Source organism: Gekko japonicus, unplaced genomic scaffold (assembly GCF_001447785.1).
Source record: "Gekko japonicus isolate JY-2015 unplaced genomic scaffold, Gekko_japonicus_V1.1 scaffold152, whole genome shotgun sequence".
NCBI lineage: Eukaryota > Metazoa > Chordata > Lepidosauria > Squamata > Gekkonidae > Gekko > Gekko japonicus.
Genome location: NW_015168050.1, coordinates 82,571 through 105,205, shown reverse-complemented (window position 1 = coordinate 105,205; position 22,635 = coordinate 82,571). Strand labels below are relative to the sequence as shown.

General features: G+C 48.4%; 1 protein-coding gene across 1 annotated transcript in view; it reads left to right on the top strand.

Moving 5' to 3' along the window:
* The first annotated feature begins 333 nt into the window (after positions 1-333).
* Positions 334-22,635, top strand: part of WDHD1 (WD repeat and HMG-box DNA binding protein 1) — a 71,898-nt gene continuing 49,596 nt past the window's right edge. The window contains exons 1-3 of the mRNA XM_015414340.1: positions 334-410; positions 4,968-5,079; positions 20,180-20,331. Coding sequence (XP_015269826.1) covers positions 334-410; positions 4,968-5,079; positions 20,180-20,331 — 341 coding nt within the window. The remainder of the gene's footprint in view (positions 411-4,967; positions 5,080-20,179; positions 20,332-22,635) is intronic.

Genomic DNA, 22,635 nt, shown 5'->3' with positions numbered 1-22,635 from the left:
CTCTCAGCCTAACCTACCTCACAGGATCGTTGTGAGGATAAAGTGGAGGAGCGGAGAATGATTTGAGCCTCTGGGTCCACATAGGGAGAAAGGCCGGGTATAAATGAAGTAAAACAAATAAAAAGAATAAAATGTTTGTGACACAACACCGTGTGTCCAGGAAACAATAATGCTATTACAAATCTGTCATGGTGTAATTGTGCCCCCTTTCCTGTGAGAGGTACGCACCTTGCACTTCTTTTAGAGTTCAAAGTTTGACTTGTTTTCATCAAACTGCTTGTACTTCTTTGGTAATTTCAACAACTTCTTCTTTTTTTTTAAACACAGAGAAAAATGCCTTTGTCCCAAAAGCCCATGCGGTACGGCCACACCGAAGGCCACACAGACGTCTGCTTTAATGACGCTGGAAGGTGAGTGACTGAGGGGACAGCATTGCTCAGCACAAATCCTCACAAAATAAGATGTGTACGTGATAGAAAGGCATTGTTGATGCTGGCTTCCTACCACACTTGTGACGTGACGGTCCAGGAGAGGAATTTGCACAGTTTCCTATGTGGAAACGATTTCTGTGTCAGGAATGTCATCTGTCGAGAAATGACTTTGAGAACGGGGTGTGGCATCGTGGCTGAGAGACCAGTCTGAAGCAGGTCTACTCAGAATCCTAGTTGGGTCTGTTCTATGGGGGCTTACTCCCAAGAAAGTGTTCTCGGGACTGCACTGTAAGAGAATTAGATTCCGCTTAAGTTACTGGTTTGCATCTCAGCCACAAATTTAGAAGAAGAAGAAGAAATTGGTTTTATACCCCGCCCTTCACTACCCAAAGGTGTCTCAGAGTGACTTACAAACTCCTTTCCCCTCCCCTCCCCACAACAGACACCCTGTGGGGCTGAGAGAGCTCTGACAGAAACTGTTCTTTTTCAAGAACAGCTCTGACAGAACTATGGCTTGCCCAAGGTCATCCAGCAGGTGCAAGTGGAGGAGCGGGGAATCAAACCCGGTTCTCCCAGATTAGAGTCCGCGCACTTAACCACTACACCAAACTGAATTTAGGCAAGCCATTGTTCTTCAGCGACCCGTCCCCCCCCCCCCAAAATCGATGTTAATGAATGTAATATTTGCGTCCCTTACAGGTCTGTTGTAAGGAATTTTGGGATGATTTATGATTACACGTGTTCAGAAACAGCTCTGAGGAGAAGGTTTATTTAGCCCCTAGCCGGAAAAGAATTGTCTCGACTGACTTGCACAGTTGTGTCTGAGCCAAATGGAACTCCTCCTGTGCCAGGTGGAACAATGAGGAGCTTCAGATGGCACACGGACCAACAAGTTTGGCCCACATACGGGGCCGTGGGAGCCAAACAAGGAGTGAACGAGTAAGATGTCCGGCCTTTTCAAAGCAGTGCAGCTGAGTCCTGCAAAAATAGATCTCAGCGGTGCCAAAGTGACTCCCCCAGTTGCTGGCGTAGCCTGAAACAGCTGCAGTACACACACTGGCTTCCTGTTGTCCATTGGATACAGTTCAAGATTCCGCTATTGATCTATAAAATTCTCAGAAGCTTGAACTGTTTTCAGCCTGCTCAACAGAATTGCCCCTTTATGGGCTGTTACGATCTCCTTGCTCTACAAGTCGGAGTTTGAGGTAACCGGCTGTATGCCAGGTGGGGACTGCTAAGCTACAGAAAAAGTCATCTGGGATGGGCGTTACAATTCCAGAGGCCGGTGGGCAGTACATTTCACCTTTTTATTTGTGTAGTGGTTAAGTGCGTGGACTCCAACTAGAATGATAAAAGGGTTGGGACACTTTCCCCATGAAGAAAGGTTAAAGCGCTTGGGGCTCTTTAGCTTGGAGAAACGACAACTGAGGGGGGACATGATTGAGGTTTACAAGATTATACACGGGATAGAGCAGGTCGAGAAAGAAGTACTTTTCTCCCTTTCTCACAATATAAGAACTCGTGGGCACTCAATGAAATTGCTGAGCAGTCGGGTTAGAACAGATAAAAGGAAGTCCTTCTTTACCCAAAGAGTGATGAAGACACGGAATTCCCTGCCACAGGAAGTGGTGGCGGCTACAAGCATGGAAGGCTTCAAGAGGGAATTAGATAAGCATCTGGCGCAGAGGTTCATCAGTGGCTATTAGCCACAAGGTCTAGATAGGAACTCTCAGGCTGGGGCAAGTGATGCTCTGTCTTCTTGGTGCTTGGGGGGGGCAACAGTGGGAGGGCTTCTAGTGTCCTGGCCTCACTGCTGGACCTCCTGATGGCCCCTGGTGTTTTTGGCCACTGTGTGACAGTGTTGGACTGGATGGGCCATTGGCCTGACCCAAAATTGGCTTCTCTTACGTTCTTTATTTATTTATTTGAAACCTTTCTATGCCACACAACGTTAGAACATTTCATACATTATGAAAAGCATTTAAAATACAAATAAAATAATTAAACCAATAAAATAAAATGCAACTTAAACACACGACAATATAATAATAATGATGATGATGATGATAATAATAATGCTTTCAATTTATTAATCGCTTTCCCCACAAGTGGGCTCAAAGTGATTTACAGTTACTCTTTAGTCAGGGGACTAACAATGTTTCATAGGGGATAGGGAAGACAACATATAATTCATTTAATTGCACACGCTGTACCTGCACGGTGTAAACGTTTCTGGCTTGACTCAGTCATGTCCCGAACGGCCGCATCGACCAGCTTGATGATGTTGGGCTTCAGGACCCGTATGTCGTGTCGCCACACTGCCACCGCCTGGCCGGAGCATCCCACTGCAGGGATTTTTCATAGCCGAGTAGATTCTTCCGCCTTCCGGATCTTGGGCCAGGAGGAAGTCCCCAACCGACAGCTAACACCTACCCAGAGAGGGGAGTTGGTGTGCCCACCCTCTCTAAGGAGTGGTTCCCATTTTATGTACTCGCCGAGGCTTTCGAATTGCTGGGGACAATAGGCTGGCTGCTCACACCAGCGCGGGGCTCGAACTGACACAGTTTGGATGTTAAGGCAGTGGGATATACAAAGCACATGAAAACAGACAGGGAGGAGGGCCAGTGAGAGTTAATGAGAGAAAACCAAGCCAAACAAAGAAATCTTCACCCGCTGATGGAAGGTCACGATAGAAGGAGACCGATGAATCTCCCTGGGGAGGGAGTTCCAGAGCTTTGGAGCTATAACTGAGAAGGCCCTGTCTTGGGTTGCCAACCATCAGATGGTAAAAAAGGTAAAGGTTCCCTTGCTCGAAAGCCAGTCGAGTCCGACTCTAGGGTAGCGGTGCTCATCTCCCAGATTAGAGTCTGCGCTCCTAACCACTACACCAAACTGCCTCTCACCAGAATGATTTCTGATCTCAAACTGGCAAGCTGTGGTTTGTACTTCCTCTGCAAACGAGGTTTCCAAACCAAAGGCAAACTGCTTTTTGGAATCATAGCTTGCAGGGAAAGTGCAACCGTAGCGTGTGACTTCAGATGTAAAGACAAGTTACAGTTTGCCGAAAACCTCTCAGGAAATTTACCATCCCTTCCAATAAGGAGGTTTGGCTAATGGCTGTCCATTCCAGGGCTCTTTCACTATTAGCCCTGAAACTGTGGAATGGGATCCTGGTGGAAGTAAGAACCATTTACTCTTTGCTTGCCTTTGGGAGAGGTCATAAGGTGGTGGTTGTTAGCCATTCAGTTTTGTCCGACCCTTGGCGATTCTATGGGCCAGCTGTCTCCACGTTTTCCAATCTTGTCCTGTTTCTTTAAGTCGTTCCATGCTCAGGCTGGTGTCGACTTCTATGGTGCCTAGCCACCGCATTCTTTGACGGCCAGGTTCCCTTTTGCCGCTAACCCATCCAAGCATAATTGCTTTTTCTAGTGAGTTCTTCCTCAAGTCAGTCGCAGTTTTATGATTTTTCCTTCCAATGGCATGTCTGGTTTTATGCGCTCCAGTACTTGCTCGTCACCTTTGCTGTCCAAGGAATGTGCCTTCTCCTGTGTAAGTGCAAGGCACTTTCATGTGAGGTCTAAAATTAATAGAATAAAACCAGCTCATAAGGTAGTTTTATTCTATTAATTTTAGACGTCACTTGAAACTGCCTTACACTGAATCAGACCCTTGGTCCATCAAGGTCTGTACTATCTACTGTCAGCTACGCTGCCATGAGTGTGGAGATGTTTTCTAATTGCTGTGCATTCCTTCCCATGCGCTTAATTGCTTCTGAGCTGTAACACTTATCTTTGATGTTGTACTGGTGGAGAATGTGGTGTCTATCGTACGTGGGAGCTTCTCCGTTCCCAGCTTCGCAACCGTTAGAGAGTCCAGCAGTCTCCCACGCGCGGGAGCCCACCTAATTGGTTATTGCTGGGGGGGGGCGGCATACGAATGCCCTATATCCTATTATGCGCACAGGTATCCCGCCATTCCTAACAGTGTTCCTGTTATCGCATCTATGGCTTTTCAATAAAAGTAAAACCTTCCTGAAAGCGTGTACTTCGTTGTTTAGCTGTGGGTCCTGACATCTACCCAGACTGGCACTGGCTCTCTGGGGTCTCAGGCAGAGGTCTTTCACATCCCCTATTACCTAATCTTTTTAACTGAAGATGCCAGGGTTGGAACCCAGGACCTCTCATGTGCCATGGAGATGCTCTACCACTGACCCATGGCCCCTTTTCACCTCTGACTTTATACTGCTGTTTGTGAATGATGTATACGGCTTTATACTGTGAACAGCCTTGATTCTGCATCGAGGGAAAGGCAGTCTAAAAAACCTTTTAATAAATAAACAAACTCATTAGCTACTTTTGTGTTGGGGGCGGGAGGGATGGAGCACCAATCCTGCCAGCTCGTTCACGGGTTGCTGGTGTGTTCGAATGGAACCATTACGTACCCATAATGCAAACTCGATATGTATGATGCTCAGTAGTTTGGGTCTAGTTTTGTAGACATGTATGTGTAATGATGATTTTTTTTTGGTTTTGACAGCTGCATCGTCACTTGCGGTAGTGATGGAGACGTCAGGATTTGGGAAAGTCTGGATGACGACGACCCCAAGTCCATTAATGTGGGAGAAAAGGCCTACTCGTTTGCTCTGAAGGTACTGTAGTCAAAGCACTCTTACGAATGATGTCGTGGGGACTACAGACGTACCCTGGTTCTTCCAATAAAATGTCAGTAAAGGTAAAGGTTTCCCTTGCTCGAAAGCCAGTCGAATCCGACTCTAGGGTGCGGTGCGCATCTCTGTTTCCAAGCCAAAGAGCCAGCGCTGTCCGCAGACTTCTCTGTGGTCATGTAGCCGCCAAGGTGCACAGAACGCTGTTCCCTTCCCACCCAAGTGGCACCTATTTATCTACTTGCAGTTTCTTACTTTCGAACTGCTGCATTGGCAGGAGCTGGGACCAGAGACGGGAGCTCACTCCGTCATGCGGCACACTTGGGTCTCGAACTGCTGAACTACCAACCTTCCAATCTGCAGCTCAGCGTCTTAACCACTGAGCCACCACAGCCCTTGTTTGTAAAAATAGATGTAAACTGAATAGGTTTGTGTCTCAGGCAAGCACTTTTCTAGGGCAGTCTGTTTGATGGACTAACGTTACCAACTTTTGTAAGCCGCTTACTGTCTGGAAAGTCCCCCCACCCACCCATGTTCACAGTCTTCTTTCAGTTCCAGTGAGAAAGGTGGTCTATAAACAAAATTGTTGTTGTTATATGCTGTAGTGGTTCAGCCGTGACTAGCGTGATCTTGTCAGAGGTTGGAAGCTAAGCAGGGTTGGCCGTGGTTAGTATGGGGGACCACCGTGGTCTCCAGTGGCTAGATGGGAGACCACCAAGGAAGATCAGGATTCCCGTGAAGTGTCAGCAAGCTGCCATTCTGTTTTCTGTGACCTCTGTGTACATATCCTTTCCCTGTTGCACCCGGCTTGGTTTCTATCATCCTGCTCCTGCGTTGGAATGCAAAAGATAACTGCTGGAGGTTGTGTGGGGGAGAAGATGCTGTAATGCTTGCCTATTGCTTTTCCCATGAGTACTGCACCTGTGTTTTGTCTGATGTTCTGCCTGGTTCCCATGGACTGGGCGCGCAACCGTTTCATTAGCCCGCCAGCGGGAAAGCTATTCATTGGATCTGTATCTGTTTGAAGTTCCTTTATTATGCTTGACCTAACTGTGTATCCCCAGTTCTAACAAAGAACGTGTTTGAGTATGTCTTCAACGCTTTGAAATAAATTTTGCTTTTCTTGAAAACGTGGATTTATTCTCGATGCTTGGGGATCCAACATATTGTTAGAACTCCCTTTTTCCTATCGTTCCGAATCTGGCAAGATCATGAGCGGAATTGAGGGAAATCTACCTAACACGGAGGGGGACTCGGGATCGGTCCCACAAACCTCCGCGTCTTTGGTGTTCACGACTGCAGCCTCGATGGAGGGTGCCGTGGGGGGAGCGTCCACAAGAGGTTCCCGGACAAACCGGGAGGTCTCCCGCCCAGCCCGGGAGATCTCCCGCCCGACCCGGGAGGTGTGTTGTAAGTGTATTTTAAGGGGGGCAGTATGTCAGCAAGCTGCCATTCTGTTTTCTGTGACCTCTGTGTACATATCCTTTCCCTGTTGCACCCGGCTTGTTTTCTATCATCCTGCTCCTGCGTTGGAATGCACAAGATAACTGCTGGAGGTTGTGTGGGGGAGAAGATGCTGTAATGCTTGCCTATTGCTTTTCTCATGAGTCCTGCACCTGTGTTTTGTCTGATGTTCTGCCTGGTTCCCATGGACTGGGCGCGCAACCGTTTCATTAGCCCGCCAGCGGGAATGCTATTCATTGGATCTGTATCTGTTTGAATTTCCTTTATTATGCTTGACCTAACTGTGTATCCCCAGTTCTAACAAAGAACGTGTTTGAGTATGTCTTCAACGCTTTGAAATAAATTTTGCTTTTCTTGAAAACGTGGATTTATTCTCGATGCTTGGGGATCCAACATATTGTTAGAACTGGGGATACACAGCCGCCGGCGGGACCGCCTCAGCAAGGGCCTGTGCAACAGCCGATGCCGGGGGGTCCGCCGGTGCCGGGTCTGCCGCCGCCGCTGAGGCCAATGCCAGCGGGGCCACCGGTTGGTCCGGGTCTCCCTCTCAGGGGAGTTCCGGGTCAGCTGGGCCCGTTGGTAAGGCCTCCACGGCCCAGACCCAAAGATCTACTGGAGGCTACCTTTGACGGCAACCCAGATGAACTCGCTTTCTTCACGGTGAGGGTGCATAAATTCGTAGAAGAGAGTCGACACCTGTTCCGAAATGAAGCTGGTCTTATTGATGTCATCTCGGCAAGACTGAAAGGAGACGCCGCCACATGGTATGTTGGACTGCACAATGACCGCGGTCCGGAACTTTTGAATTTGCGAGCATTCATGTGGGCGCTGCGGGCGAGGTTTGAAGATGTCAACGCGAGCCAAAGAGCTAAAGCGTTTCTCCGCACCTACCGCCAGAACAAGAAGTCGGTTCGCGAGTACACTCTGGAATTCCACAAGCAAGCAGCAAAGCTCCGAGACTACCCTGATCATATATTGGCTGAGATGTATCGATTGGGACTCAACGCAGACATCCGAGAAACGGTTCTGAAGACTGTCAATCCTGTCTCCCTGATGGCCTGGACCCAGGAAGCTGAAAATGCAGAGGATCGGCTCACCACCATCAAACTCGACTTGGCTGCTACGACCAACAGACCCGCCGCTGCCAGTGCCTCCAGACCCAAGACTCAACGCCTGTCGGAATCGGCACGAGAACTACGTATGAAGATGGGGCTCTGTCTCAAGTGCGGGGAGAAGGGGCATTTCGCTGTGGATTGTGGCAGCCGTCAGGTAAAAGACAAGCCGCCTACTCCGAGCCCTAAGACGCCACTGACGAGGCAGAAGGGGATGGCTAAACCGCGTTTCTCCAAAGCTCTGCAGGCGGCCCAAGGCCCGGAGGGAATCGAACCGTCTGCTGCCGAGTCAGAAGAAGAGGTGGTGGCTGAAACGGCGGAAAACGACAACGGCCTGTTGTGAGAGGCGCAAAACGACAAGGCCATTCTAATGCTGCGCCCAAGGTGGTGAGAGAAACCCCTTCCCTGTTTTTCGTGACTGTCTCGTTAATGAATCCGCTCCTGGGGACCCACGTTAGGGTGAGAGCGTTGATTGATTCTGGGTGTGGGAGGGATCTCATCAGCCCTAGAGTGTTATTGGCACTGGAAGCGGGGATAGTCCCCTTGAAGTCTCCCATCATTTTTACCCAAATGGATGGGGCACCCATGGAACCTTGTACACACGAGACTATGGCTTTGCGGTTGGGGGCTGGCGATCATTGGGAATCCAGATCCTTCATTGTTACCCCTAAATCGCAGTTTGACTTAGTACTGGGGAGTCCCTGGTTGTTTACCCATGACCCTTACATCTTGTGGGAAGAAGGGGTTGTCAAATTTGTGTCGGCTAAATGTGTAGATCACTGCTGGTTGGACTCGTGGGGGGACCAGCCGACCGCACAGTTCCCCTGCGGCGCTTTGCAGCCGGAAGAGTTAGCTTCTTTGCCTCGAGAGTATAGAGACTTGGCGAAAGTGTTTGGCGAAGATGAAGCTAACGAATTGCCCCCCCATCGCTCTACTGACTGTGCTATTGAACTTTTGCCTGACTGTAAATTACCTAAAGGTAAAATCTATGCGATGGGGCCGGCTGAGAAAGTTGAACTGCGGAACTTTATTGATAAAAACCTAGCCCGCGGTTTCATTCGCCCGGCTTCCTCCCCTTTCGCCGCGCCTGTACTTTTCCGAAAGAAGAAAGACGGGGGGCTTAGATTGTGCACTGATTATAGGGGTCTGAACGCTGTTTCTTTGTCCAATGCTTACCCCCTCCCGCTAATCAAGGACTTGGTAGCTGAGGCCACCAAGGGCAAAATCTTCTCGAAACTTGACCTCCGAGATGCATATTTCCGTGTGCGCATTCGGGAGGGGGATGAAAGTAAGACTGCATTTAATACCCCTTTGGGGCAGTTTGAGTACCTCGTTATGCCCTTCGGGCTTCAAGGGGCTCCGGGGGTCTTCATGAACCTAATCAATGAGGTCCTACATGAGTTCTTGTTCAAAGGAGTGGTCCTTTACCTTGATGACGTGTTGCTGTACTCTCAGGACCTCCCGTCGCATATTAAATTGGTGCGCCAGGTCCTTAAGCGACTTTATGAACACCACTTGTTTGCAAAGCTGTCAAAATGTGAATTCCACAAGACATGCATTGACTTTTTGGGTTATCGCATCTCTGGGGGGAAGGTGGAAATGGACCCTGCTAAAATACAGGCTGTACTTGACTGGGAACCCCCCAGGACCCGCAAACAATTGCAAATGTTCCTCGGATTTGCCAATTTTTACAGAAATTTCATCCAGAATTTCGCTCAAATTGCCCTTCCTCTGACTGATTTGCTAAAGACCAAGGGGAAGGGTTTTGATGCTACGAAACCAGGCGCCCCGCTTAAATGGTCCCCTGCTTGCGCAGAGGCTTTTGAGAAACTTAAACTGATGTTCACCTCTGAGCCAGTGCTGGCGCGCCCTGATGAAACTAAAAAATTCATTGTCCAAACTGATGCCTCGGATGTGGCAATGGGGGCCGCTATTTTGCAAGAAGGGGAAGATGGTCGTTTACACCCCCTCGCATTTGTGTCTAAAAAGTTTTCTGACGCTGAACGAAACTGGGGGATTTGGGAGAAGGAGGCATCAGCGATCCGGCTGGCTCTCTCCACTTGGAGGCAGTGGTTGGAGGGGGCGCAACTGCCATTTGAAGTCTGGACTGACCATAAAAATCTGGAAATGCTGAAATCCCCCCGTTCTCTCAACGCTAAACAACTTCGTTGGGCGGACTTCTTTGCTAAGTTTCGCTTCACTCTTCGTACTTTCCCTGGGACGGCTAATTCCCTGGCTGACGCGCTCTCACGCCTCCCACAACATGACAGTCAGCGTGAGATCATCATGGACTCTGTTTTTTCCCCCTCCCACCTGGGGGGGGCTGTGGTCACCCGTGCGCAAGCGCGATCCATTCCGCGTTCTGATGAAACTTCGCCTTCCCTTTTCCCTGGGGGGGGGGGGGCTGGGTCCAGAAATATATGTCTGCTTTTACTGCTGATGATGATGCCTCCCTGAAAGCGTTGCCAGATTGTGTCCGTAGCCCTGAAGGTCTGATTTATTCTGGAGACAAACTGTATGTGCCTATTTCAATGAGGAGGGAGGTGATGGAGTCTGCTCACGGTTCGAAACTGGCAGGGCATTGGAGTTTTGTTAAATCTCTGCAACTCATCCGCAGACAGTTCTGGTGGCCACAGATGCGCAAAGACCTCTTGACTTTTGTTCGGTCCTGCCAAACCTGTGCCTTGACTAAACCCAGAGTGGGCAAGCCTCCTGGTCTTCTGCAGCCACTCCCTACCCCATCGAGACCGTGGGAAGTGGTGTCCATGGACTTTATTACTGACCTCCCTGCGAGCAAAGGGAACACTGTTATTTGGGTGGTTGTTGATTTATTTTCTAAGCAAGCTCATTTTGTGCCTTTTCCTTCCTTGCCTACAGCTCAGAGGTTGGCGAAATCGTTTATGTCTCACGTGGTGAAAATTCATCAATTACCTGCTAAATTAATTTCTGACAGGGGGACCCAATTTGTTTCTAAGTTTTGGAGGGAACTTCTTTCCATTTTAGGGGTGGAACAAGGGCTCAGCAGCGCGTATCATCCTGAAACTGACGGACAAACGGAACGAGTTAATCAGACCCTGGAGCAATATCTGCGTTGTTTTACTAATTATCAACAGAATGATTGGTGTGAATTGTTGCCTCTTGCTGAATATTGTTATAACAATACTGTCCATAGCTCCACGGGCATGTCTCCTTATAAAGCTGTCTCTGGTTACGACAGCCCCCCCTCCCTTTCCTGGAGGGGATGGGCCAACGTCCTGTGGGGGATGCTGATACATGGTGTATGTCCTTGCAAAAAGCATGGCCGCTGCTATGCCAAACACTTGACGCAGCCAAGGCTGCTTACAAGACCCAGGCAGACAAGGGTAGGGTGGTGGGGTTTGATCTGAAACCTGGGGATCTTGTGTATGTCTCGACCAAGAACATTAAGATGCTGCGGCCTAGCAGGAAATTGGGGTGGAAGTTCATAGGTCCATTCAAAGTGCGTAAAGTCATAAATGATGTGGCGGTTGATGTTGTTTTGCCTAAGAATTTACGTGCTCTGCATTCTGTTTTTCACATGAGCCTGTTGAAGAAGGATCCTGGCCCGTCTCCCTGGAGACCAGCAGTTACTCCTCCTCCACCTGTCATTTTGGAAGGGGATGAACATTTTGAGATCGCTGATATCCTTGATTGTAAATTGAAACGTGGTAAACTCTGGTACCTTATCGAATGGGTTGATTTCGGTCCCCAGCACCGCGAATGGGTGGAAGAAGGGGATATTCGGGCCCCTTACCTGATCCGTAGTTTCCACAGAAGGTTCCCGGACAAACCGGGAGGTCTCCCGCCCAGCCCGGGAGGTCTCCCGCCCAGGCCGGGAGGTGTGTTGTAAGTGTATTTTAAGGGGGGCAGTATGTCAGCAAGCTGCCATTCTGTTTTCTGTGACCTCTGTGTACATATCCTTTCCCTGTTGCACCCGGCTTGTTTTCTATCATCCTGCTCCTGCGTTGGAATGCACAAGATAACTGCTGGAGGTTGTGTGGGGGAGAAGATGCTGTAATGCTTGCCTATTGCTTTTCTCATGAGTACTGCACCTGTGTTTTGTCTGATGTTCTGCCTGGTTCCCATGGACTGGGCGCGCAACCGTTTCATTAGCCCGCCAGCGGGAAAGCTATTCATTGGATCTGTATCTGTTTGAAGTTCCTTTATTATGCTTGACCTAACTGTGTATCCCCAGTTCTAACAAAGAACGTGTTTGAGTATGTCTTCAACGCTTTGAAATAAATTTTGCTTTTCTTGAAAACGTGGATTTATTCTCGATGCTTGGGGATCCAACATGAAGAGGAAGGTGATGGCAAACCCATCTCTGCTCGTTTCTTGCCTCGAAAACCCTGTGGTCCTGGGGTAGCAATGAGCCGGTTGCGACTTGACAGCACACATTTATGATTATAGAGGTTCAGCTTTGCAGTTTGAAACACTCTAAAGCTTTTGCTGCAAAACTATTATCTCGGCCTTGCAAATAATCACTTGCCAGGTCACCACTCACTGGGGGGCCAGGAGTAAAAGCTTTTCTACATTGAAGCTCCTCCCCCCCCCCCCCCCCTTTTAGGTTGTCAGCGTGCCACTGTGCAGGCAAGTGAAATAATAAAAAAATCCACTAGGTAGTAACTTTCTCTGGCTTACTTGAAAGGCTCCATAGGCAAACACAGAAGGAATGTAAGTTGAAAGGAATCCCGTGTTTTAGTTCTTTATTTATGTAATTTATCATACACCTTTCTCACTGGGACTCGAGGCGGGTTACACAAAAATGAGTCAGTGTAATCCAGACGATGGGGTAATGTTAGGCATTAGCAGTTCTTTTCTGCAGAAATAGTCGCACCATGTTAAAATGTTGTCATCTGAATTAAGCTTGTGCTTCCTTCAGACCTTAACACAACTTTCTTATAGAATCATACAACGTTAGAGTTGGAAGGGACCTTACAGGTCATCTAGTCCAACCCCCTGCACTCTGCAGGAGCATAGCCGAAAGATAGCCCTACAACATACCTGAAAGATGGCCGCCCAGCCTCCGCTTGAAAACATCCAGCGATGGAGCCTGATATTTAGCTGGTATTGACTCCCTTGTAATTTTCACCCAATAGATCTAGTCTTGCAATCCAGAGCAAGAGAGAATAGATCTGCTCCATCTTCTACATGACAGCCCTTCAGATACTTGAAGACTGCAGTCATGTCCCCTCTAAGCCTTCTCTTTCCCAGGCTAAACATACCCAACTCTTTCAGCCTTTCCTCATAAGACTTGGATTCCAACCCTCTCACCATCCTGGTTGTCCTCTTCGGGACACGCTCAGGCTTGTCAACATCCTTCCTCAAATGTGGTGCCCAAAACTGGACACAGGACTCCAGGTGAGGCCTGACCGTAGCAGACTGGAGCGGAACTACCACCTCCCGTGATCTGGACATAGTGCTTCTGTTAATGCATCCTAAGATTGCATTCGCTTTCTTCGCAGCCACATCGCACTGCGGGCTCATGTTTAGCTTGTGATCAACCAGAACACCTAGATCCCTTTGACATGGGCTGCTGTCAAGCCAAGTCCGTCCCATTCTATATCTGTGCCTTTGATTTTTGTACCTAAGTGTAAGACTTTGCACTTATCGCTATTGAAATTCATTTTATTTGTCTCAGCCCACTGTTCCAGCGTACCTAGGTCAGCTTACCTAGATTCTTGTCTGCAAACTACTTTTTTCTAAGTTAAAAATGATGGCAGTTTTTTCTTAAAGGAAATCTGTCTGTGAGACTTGGACTGAGTCTGCCCTCTTGTGACGATGGCAAGTTAAGACAAGCAGGTGGAGACTGCTCTCTGAAGAAGCCCACCTCTTAAATCAGTAGTACCATTGATATCAGAGCCACATGCGCAGTTTGGTGGTGGAAAGCGTCATCGGGTCAAGTTGCAGTCAACTTACGGTGACCCTGTAAGGTTTCCAAGGGAAGAAAGGAACAGAGGTGGTTGGCCATTGCCTGCCTCTGCAGAGCTACCCTGGGCTTCCTTGATAATTCCCATCCCAAGTACTAACCAGGGCTGACCCTGCTTAGCTTCAGACATCTGATGAGATCAGGCTAGCCTGGGCCGTCCGCATCAGGGCACATTCGCAATTGCCAGCAGCCGAAAGGGCCACATCCACTTCTGTCCCTGGCATGAATAGTGCACCTTAGGGAGGCTTGTGGCTTACCCATTCCTCTGGCGGCGGCAGTTTCAACGTGGGAACCACTTACCAACCACAAACCCTAACAGGCAGGGGCCTTGCCCACTTTCCTGGAACACGGCGGCGCAGGTACCACGTTGCTGAACAGTGCTCAGAAGAGCCACGGGTGGCTCCCGAGGCACTTGTTGCGTCACTGTCCTAAACGTAGAAAAGAGCAAGAGTCCAGTAGCACCTTAAAGCCTAACAAGATATGTGGCAGGTAATGATCCCTCTAAGCTGTGGAGGCCTGTGAGCACAAATTCTGCTTTGTGAGCTACGGGCATCAAAGCCGTGAGCGGGCGATTCGGCCGCTGTGTAAATCAGTTTGCTCTGGAGCCCATCCCTTCCTGATCTGAGACAAAAATGGGTGAGCTGGAGGCTAAAAAACTGAGCTAGATCGCACAAACTCAGTTTAGAGGGAACACTGGTGGCAGGGCAGAAGCTGTCACGAGTCACTGCTCACTTCTTCAGACACCTGAAGAAGTGAGCAGTGCTTCACGAAAGCTCACACCCTGCCACGTATTTTGTTAGGCCTTACGGTGCTACTGGACTCTTGCTCTTTTCTGCTGCTACAGACAGACTCACAAGGCAAACCATCCAGCCCCGTAGCCAGGGATTTTGGGGGGAGGGGGTTTTGGGGGGCCCCACCAGCTAATTACATCAAAGGCTCCAGGGCAAGGGGGGGTCTGCTTGGCGTGCACCCACACAGCCCCCACTAGACCCCTCCTCTGAGACAAGCAAGAATCCCAACATTAATAAACTCTAAAAGGTCTAGGAAAGGTGCCATGTTTATATTTAAAAAAGGAGAGCAGAGATCAAGCTTCCTCCCTCACTCCTTCCCCGAGCCGAGGGTCTTTTCTGAAGCCTGGTGCTGAAAATCCTGGGTCCTAAAGAGAGAGGGGCCTGCAAAAACAGCGGGGGGGGGGGCAGGCCCCACGTTAGCTACGAGCCTGAAACCATCTTGTCCTAAACATACAAAACCGTTCTCCTTTTTCTGAAGGTTTATTGACTCACACTGTGTAGATTTCCCCGGAAGCCTGTAGCATCACGCGCTCGTGCATGCTTGCTCGTTATTTTCTGTGCGCTCCCGAGTGCTTGCTGCAGTCGTGCCGCCATCTTTCCCTTCTGTTCTTTGACCCTTGGTCTTGCATTGTGTCATTCTTTATTTTCCCACAGCGGCAGTCTGTTGAAACTGAAGCTTAGACGCAGGCAGGATTTAGCGGTTAATTTGCTCCTATGCAGCTATATTCTTGTTCAGTAGCATTTGCAGGAGCAAATTGTTCTACGATGGTTGCATGCGTGCTCATGGATAGAAACGTGCCTGTTCAATTTTGTGGAGATAGGATGTATTATGACTTGTAGGGCTGGTAAGCCAGTATGGTATATGGACTGGAGCATTAGACTAGTACATGAGAATCCCTGTTTCAAATCAGGCATGAAGTTCGTTAGGTGACCTTGGGCCAGTCACTCTCAGCCTCGCCTACCTCGCAGGAGTGTTATGAGGGGGAAAACTGGAAGGAGGGAGCAATAGATGGCAGAAGGGGATGATTAACCCTGAAAATACGTGCTCCACAGAACATTGTTCACCTATCCTTTAGACCTTAACATCAGAAGAGCCCTGCCGGATTTGACCAGTTGTCTGTCTAGCCCAGCATCATGTCTCATACAGTGGACAACCTTTTCCTCTAATGGTCGGCTCATTTGACCTAAGGTCTCAGGTCAGGAAGTGGCTAGCCAGTTATTGGTTGGATAGTAGTATAGTGCTGAATCATGTATTTTATTATCTTATGTGTTGTGTTTGATTTTGTTGGTTTTTAACTTATTTATTATATTAAGTGTTGTAAGTTGCCACAAGACACATGGAATTCACTGCCACAGGAGGTGGTAGCGGCTACAAGCATGGACACCTTCAAGAGGGAACTAGATAAGCATCTGGAGCAGAGGTTCATCAGTGGCTATTAGCCGCAAGGTCTAGATAGGAACTCTCGGTCTGGGGCAAGTGACGCACTGTCTTCTTGGTCCTTGGGAGAGACAACAGTGGGAGGGCTTCTAGTCTCCTGGCCCCACTGCTGGACCTGGTATTTTTGGCCACTGTGTGACACAGAGTGTTGGACTGGATGGGCCATTGGCCTGATCCAACATTGACTTCACTTATGTTCTTATGATCCCCTGAATGAGCGGTGGTTGAAAAAAATGTAATAAATGAAGAAATATACTCTGGAGGTCCAACGACAGTGCATAAAGGCCAAGGGCTTCCCCTGATCTTGCCTCCCAGCACTGGGATTCAGGGATTGACTGCCTTTGAACGTGGAGGTTCCCCTCAGTCACCATGGCTAGTAGCTACTGATAGACCTGTCCTCCATCAGTCTGTCTAATCTCGTTTTAAAGCTGTTTATACCTGTGGCCATCGCTACATCCTCTGGCAGGGAAACCCACATTTTAATAACTCATCGTGTAAAGAAGTATTTGCTTTTGTCCACCCTAAATCTCTTGCCCAGATTCCCATTTTGGAGCCTAGATGAGGGAAATATGAGCAAAAATTGTAGAGATGGGTGGGCATTTTGTGGTCAAACTGAAGAAGAAGAAATAAGGACCTCTCTTATCTGCCAGTTTTTCTCTTAATAACTCCCTCCCGTGCATTGACATTATGAGGCAAACTCAGAGTGGGATACTTTGCATTTGTTGTTTACAGTCATTTTGCTTTCAAGTTGCCTAGTATATTGACTTAAATCATTTCATCTTACTTCACATAAGAACATAAGAAGAGCCCAGCCGGATCAGACCAGTGGTCCGTCTAGTCCAGCATCCTGTCTCACACAGTGGCCAACCAGTTCCTCTGGAGGGCCAACAACAGGGCATAGAGGCTGAGGCCTTCATAAGAACATCAGAAGAGCCCTGCTGGATCAGACCAGTGGTCCATCTAGTCCAGCACCCTGTCTCACACAGTAGCCAACCAGTTCCTCTGGAGGGCCAACAACAGGGCATAGAGGCTGAGGCCTTCATAAGAACATCAGAAGAGCCCTGCTGGATCAGACCAGTGGTCCATCTAGTCCAGCACCCTGTCTCACACAGTAGCCAACCAGTTCCTCTGGAGGGCCAACAACAGGGCATAGAGGCTGAGGCCTTCATAAGAACATCAGAAGAGCCCTGCTGGATCAGACCAGTGGTCCATCTAGTCCAGCACCCTGTCTCACACAGTAGCCAACCAGTTCCTCTGGAGGGCCAACAACAGGGCATAGAGGCTGAGGCCTTCATAAGAACATCAGAAGAGCCCTGCTGGATCAGACCAGTGGTCCATCTAGTCCAGCACCCTGTCTCACACAGTAGCCAACCAGTTCCTCTGGAGGGCCAACAACAGGGCATAGAGGCTGAGGCCTTCATAAGAACATCAGAAGAGCCCTGCTGGATCAGACCAGTGGTCCATCTAGTCCAGCATCCTGTCTCACACACTGGCCATTTACATCGACCAGAGGTCTATCTAGTCCATCATCTTGTTTCCTTCAATAATCCTCTAAATGCCCCACAGGTTCCACACCAGGAGGCACAGAGACCAAAACCTCCACTGTTGCCTTTGTCCCTGGCGGCTACCATGAAGGTCCCATTTAGCCACCGTGGCTAATAGCCAGGGATGAACTTAACCCTCTCTGAATTTGTCTGGCCTTGAGAGCCAGCTTGGTGTAGTGGTTAAGAGCGGTGGTGTTGAGAAATGAGAGTAATATTTGCTTTATGGATTTATATTTGCTGCCACACACTGCATGGACTGTGCATACATACACCCATAGGCTCAAGGAAAGCTGAACAGGTCGCCTGTTGTGAGAGACACATAGATGGTGACTTGATCTAAGCCCCATGTTAATGAGGTTTCCAATACACAGCTCCTTGCCTGAGGGAAGAAGCACACATAGCCATTACTGTCAGCAAACAACAACTGAAGGATAAACAGCCCCCATCGAGGAACTGTTGAAAGACACATACTCAACATCTCTGCTTTACATCTGAATTGACAGTTTCCTGCCAGATGCTCATTGATTACCTGGGAAAGGCCAGCTTCCTTTACACAATCAAGAAGATTCCTTGACGCCAAGCTTTCACACTTATCCAAATTTTGCCCCCTGAGTTAGAGTCTAGAGTTTCAATATTGCCCAACCCTTTAGGTAGCCACCCCTCATCATATGCACCAATAGGGTCAGTTTTATGGATGGACTAGCAGGTAGGTGGGTTCACAGACTGGCATGGTTGCCACCCACCCGAAGATCCACCTAAAAAAGGTGAGGTCCAGTTGCCTATTCTTCGGCGCTCGACCTTCCTTATAGTCCAACTCTCGCAGCCATACATGACTACTGGGAATACCATTGCTTTGACCATGCGGACTTTTGTTGGCAGGGTGATGTCTCTACTTTTTATCATGCTGTTTAGGTTCACCATCGCTTTCCTCCCAAGGAGCAGGCGTCTTTTAATTTAATGGCTGCTGTCACAGACTGCGGTGATCTGGGATCCCAGGAACGTGAAGTCTGACACTATTTCCATGACTTCTCCTTCTATTTGCCAAGGAGTGATGGGGCCGGATGCCATGATCTTAGTTTTTTTGATGTTGAGCTTCAAGCCCACTTTTGCGCTCTCCTCTTTTACTCTGAGCAAGAGGCTCTTGAGGTCCTCTTCACTTTATGAAATTAGAGTGGTATCATCTGCATATCTGAGGTTGTTGATCTTTTCCCCAGCAATCTTAATTCCCGCTTGTGATTCATCCAGGCCAGCATTTCGCATGATGTACTCTGCATATATATTAAATAAGCAAGGCGACAATATACATCCTTGTCGTACTCCTTTTCCTATGCTAAACCAATCAGTTGTTCCATATCCGGTTCTAACTGTCGCTTCTTGGCCCTTATACAGGTTTCTCAAGAGACATGTGAGGTGGTCTGGTCCTCCCATCTCTTTAAGGACCTGCCATAGTTTGTTGTGATCCACACAGTCAAAAGCTTTAGCATAGTCAATGAAGCAGAAGTAGATATTTTTCTGGTACTCTCTTGCTTTCTCCATAGTGGTACCTATTTATCTACTTGCAATTTCTTGCTTTCGAACTGCTAGGATGGCAGGAGCTGGGGCCAGAGACAGGAGCTCACTCCATCATGCGGCACCCGGGTCTCGAACTGCTGAACTACTGACCTTCCACAGCCTGCAGTTCAGCGTCTTAATCACTTGAGCCACCGCAACGTTCCATGCGCCTTGGTGTTTAGTCATGCCGGCCACATGACCACGGAAACGTCTTCGGACAGCGCTGGCTCTTCGGCTTTGAAACGGAGATGAGCACTGCAACCCTAGAGTCGGATTCGACTGGCTTTCGAGCAAGGGAGACCTTTACCTTTAACTAAAAGATAGATTGTTTTGGAACATACCAGCCTCGACTCTTTCACTGGCGAACCCTTGGGGGTGGATTGGACCTTGGTATACACGGGCAAGAATCCAGATATAAATTTAGTCTGCCAGCTGTTGTAGATAAAGCAGTTCGGCTAACAGCGGACTCTAATCTGGAGAACCGGGTTTGATTCCCCACTCCTCCTCCACACAAAGCCTGCTGGGTGCCCTTGGGCCAGTCACAGCTCTCAGGACTCTCTCAGCCCCACCTACCTCACCAGGTGCCTGTTGTGGGGGAGAGGGAAGGGAACGCAATTGTAAACCACTTTGAGACTCTTAGAGAATAGTGGGATGTAGAAACCAACTCTTCTTCTTCTAGCCTACTTTTAAAGCTATCTTTTTTTTTGACTTTTAATATTTTATTTTTATACTCTTTTACAATGCACAAAGCTCAATAAAGCATAGCCATAACAGGGAGATATAGATTACAACAAGAAAATAATTGGAAACATTGGAAAAGTACAATTTATAAGTATAACATGACAGTCCCGGCTATTAACTATTCTTGCTATGTTAACTCTATGTTAGTACATTACCCTGTGGTTACTTTAGTGGACCTCATGAGTCTTAGTGCGCCATGTTGAGGTTTAGTGTGATAGAGACCGAACGTTTCTGATATGCTAATTTGAGGATTGGGGTTTGTGGCATTTTACAGGAACAACCACCTGTGATAACTGGGATCTGAGGGAAGTATTTCATGCTCTGTCATATATTTTATAACTGGTGCCCATAGCCTTGAGAACTTCGTGTGTGGTGTGATGTTTGATGGCAGAGACCTTTGGCCTAAATCTGCTATCTTAAGCAAGTGACCACCATCACCACATTCTGAGGTATAGAATCCCACAGCTTGATTTGAATAAGTGTTATTTCATTTGCAGAATGGGAAGCTGATTACCGCAGCATCTAACAATGCTGTCCAGATCCACACGTTCCCGGACGGCGTTCCGGATGGTATCCTGACTCGCTTCACTATGAATGCAAACCACGTGGCTTTCAACGCTGACGGGAGCAAAGTCGCTGCTGGATCCAGGTAGTTTGACCCATAGGTATGAAGGGGAAGTATTCTAACATTTTGCATTATAAACTTTGACTGCAGGCATCCTCTTTGGATGGAAGCACTGATATAGGGGTGGAAATTCTTTCAGAACTTCTTCTGGTGCTATGTCAATGCGGTCTGTTTATATATATAGCTGCCAAGGCTGTTGTGCTGCAGTTCGATCAGTGTGGTGTTGTGGTTGGAGTGGCGAACTACGATCTGGGAGGCCCAGGTTTACATCCCTGCTCTGCCGCGGAGGCTTGCCGGGTGACTTTGGGCCGGTAAATCACCTGAGCCTAGCCCACCTCACAGGGTTGTTGTGAGGATGAAACGGGATGTCAGGGAGATTATGTAAGCTGCTTTGAGTCCCCACTGGAGGGAAGGGTGAGATCATAAAGAAGTAAATAAATATAAATCATTTTAGGTGAGCAAAACGTGGGATACGAAGTATGGACAGACCTGAGCTACCGGATAGGGTGGGGTACAAATCCCTAAATAAATAAATAAATAAAATAAATAAATTTCCTCATAATCCGCACTTGTACATGGTATATTTGCCTTCTCTTGCGAATGTTATTTGGATTTAGCTAGCATTATTTAAATATTTAAATTTGAGTTGGAGGTTATTTAAATTTCCTGAGCAACAATGCTGGATGAGAGGTCTGTGTTTCCTTTAAATGCGGGGCAAACATTCTGTTTACATAAATCAGAAAAGGCTGGAATGCCCTTTTGAGTGATAGTGCTAAACTTTGGGGGAAATACGGGCAAACGGCGAATGGGCTGTCTCTACAGGTCATCAGTGGTTCCCTTGAGAAATGCATAGGTAGGGTGAACATCAGAAGAGCCCTGCTGGATCAGACCAGTGGTCCATCTAGTCCAACATCCTGTCTCACACAGTGGCCGACTAGTTCCTCTAGAGGGCCAGCAATAGGGCAGAGCAGCCGAGGCCTTCATAAGAACGTCAGAAGAGCCCTGCTGGATCAGACCAGTGGTCCATCTAGTCCAACATCCTGTCTCACACAGTGGCCAACCAGTTCCTTTGGATGGCCAACATCAAGGCATAGAGGCTGAGGCTTTCCCCTGATATTGCCTCCTGGGATTCAGAGGATTAGTGCCTCTGAATGTGGAGGTTCCGCTCAGTCACCATGGTTGGTAGCCATTGATAGACTTATCCCCTATGAATCTCTCTAACCTTTTAAAGCTGTTTTTTTCCTGTGGCCATCACAACATCCTCTGGCAGCAGATCCCACATTGTAATGCATCTTTTAAACTTTATTATGCTGTATGCTAATTTGCTGCTCACCCTCTACCTATATGTATGGACTGGTAGCTTGTAAATTCCTTTGGAATGTATCTGAAGAAGGGTGCGTGCACACCAAAACTTATCTCTTGAACGAAATTTGTTGGTCTTAAAAGCAGGGGTCATTTCGTAGAAAAAGAGCTAGGGGAACTCATTAGCCTAACTCATTAACATATGCCACACCCCCTGACATCAGAGGCCCAGCGGTGGACCTGCAAGGCCAGCGGGAGTGCGAGAAAGCCCCGCCAAGGCCCTCCCTGGCCCCAGGCAGGCAGGGGTGGGGAGAGGCGGGGAGGAAGCAACTTACCCTCCCTCTTCTCCTGCCTCCTCCTGGCTGAATGAGGGCTGGAAGCGGGGCGGCCGGAAGCAGGGGGCGGGGCTTCGTCATGTGCCCCGCCCCCTGCACCTCACCCGGGGGAACTGCGTTCCCTTGCGTTCCCCCCCAAAATGACCTCTGCTTAAAAGTGCCACTGGACTCGAGCAGTGGGGAGGGCGGGGTATAAATCAAATCTATAAATAAATAAATAAATCTCTCGTTGAACATGTCTGCCTCCAGCAGCCCAACGCTTAATATCACAACAGCCTTGTGAGGGTCGGTTGGGCTGAGAGATCATGACAGGCCCATGGTAAACTGGCAGGCTTCTGTGGCTGAGCGAGAGATTTGAACCCGGTCATGCCAGGTCCTAGTCCGACACTGTAACCACTACGCCACACCAGTCTTCCATTTGCAAAATGTTAAAAATAAAAATACAGAGCGCGGGGGGGGGGATATGACCTTCAGTAACTTTTTATTGCTAAGTATGTACAGGAGTTGAAATATTGCATCATTCTACCTATGCAGTAGCTGCAGCAGCATCCACTCTCAGGGGTGGTGAATTTAAAAAGGACAGCCCTAATCATAGCTGTACTTTCATCATGTAACAAGTGTAGGAATGGTTGTGTCTCCTGCCTTTTTGCAAGCCTGTGCCAGCATGTGTTCTGTGTCTCTTTAGGTTACT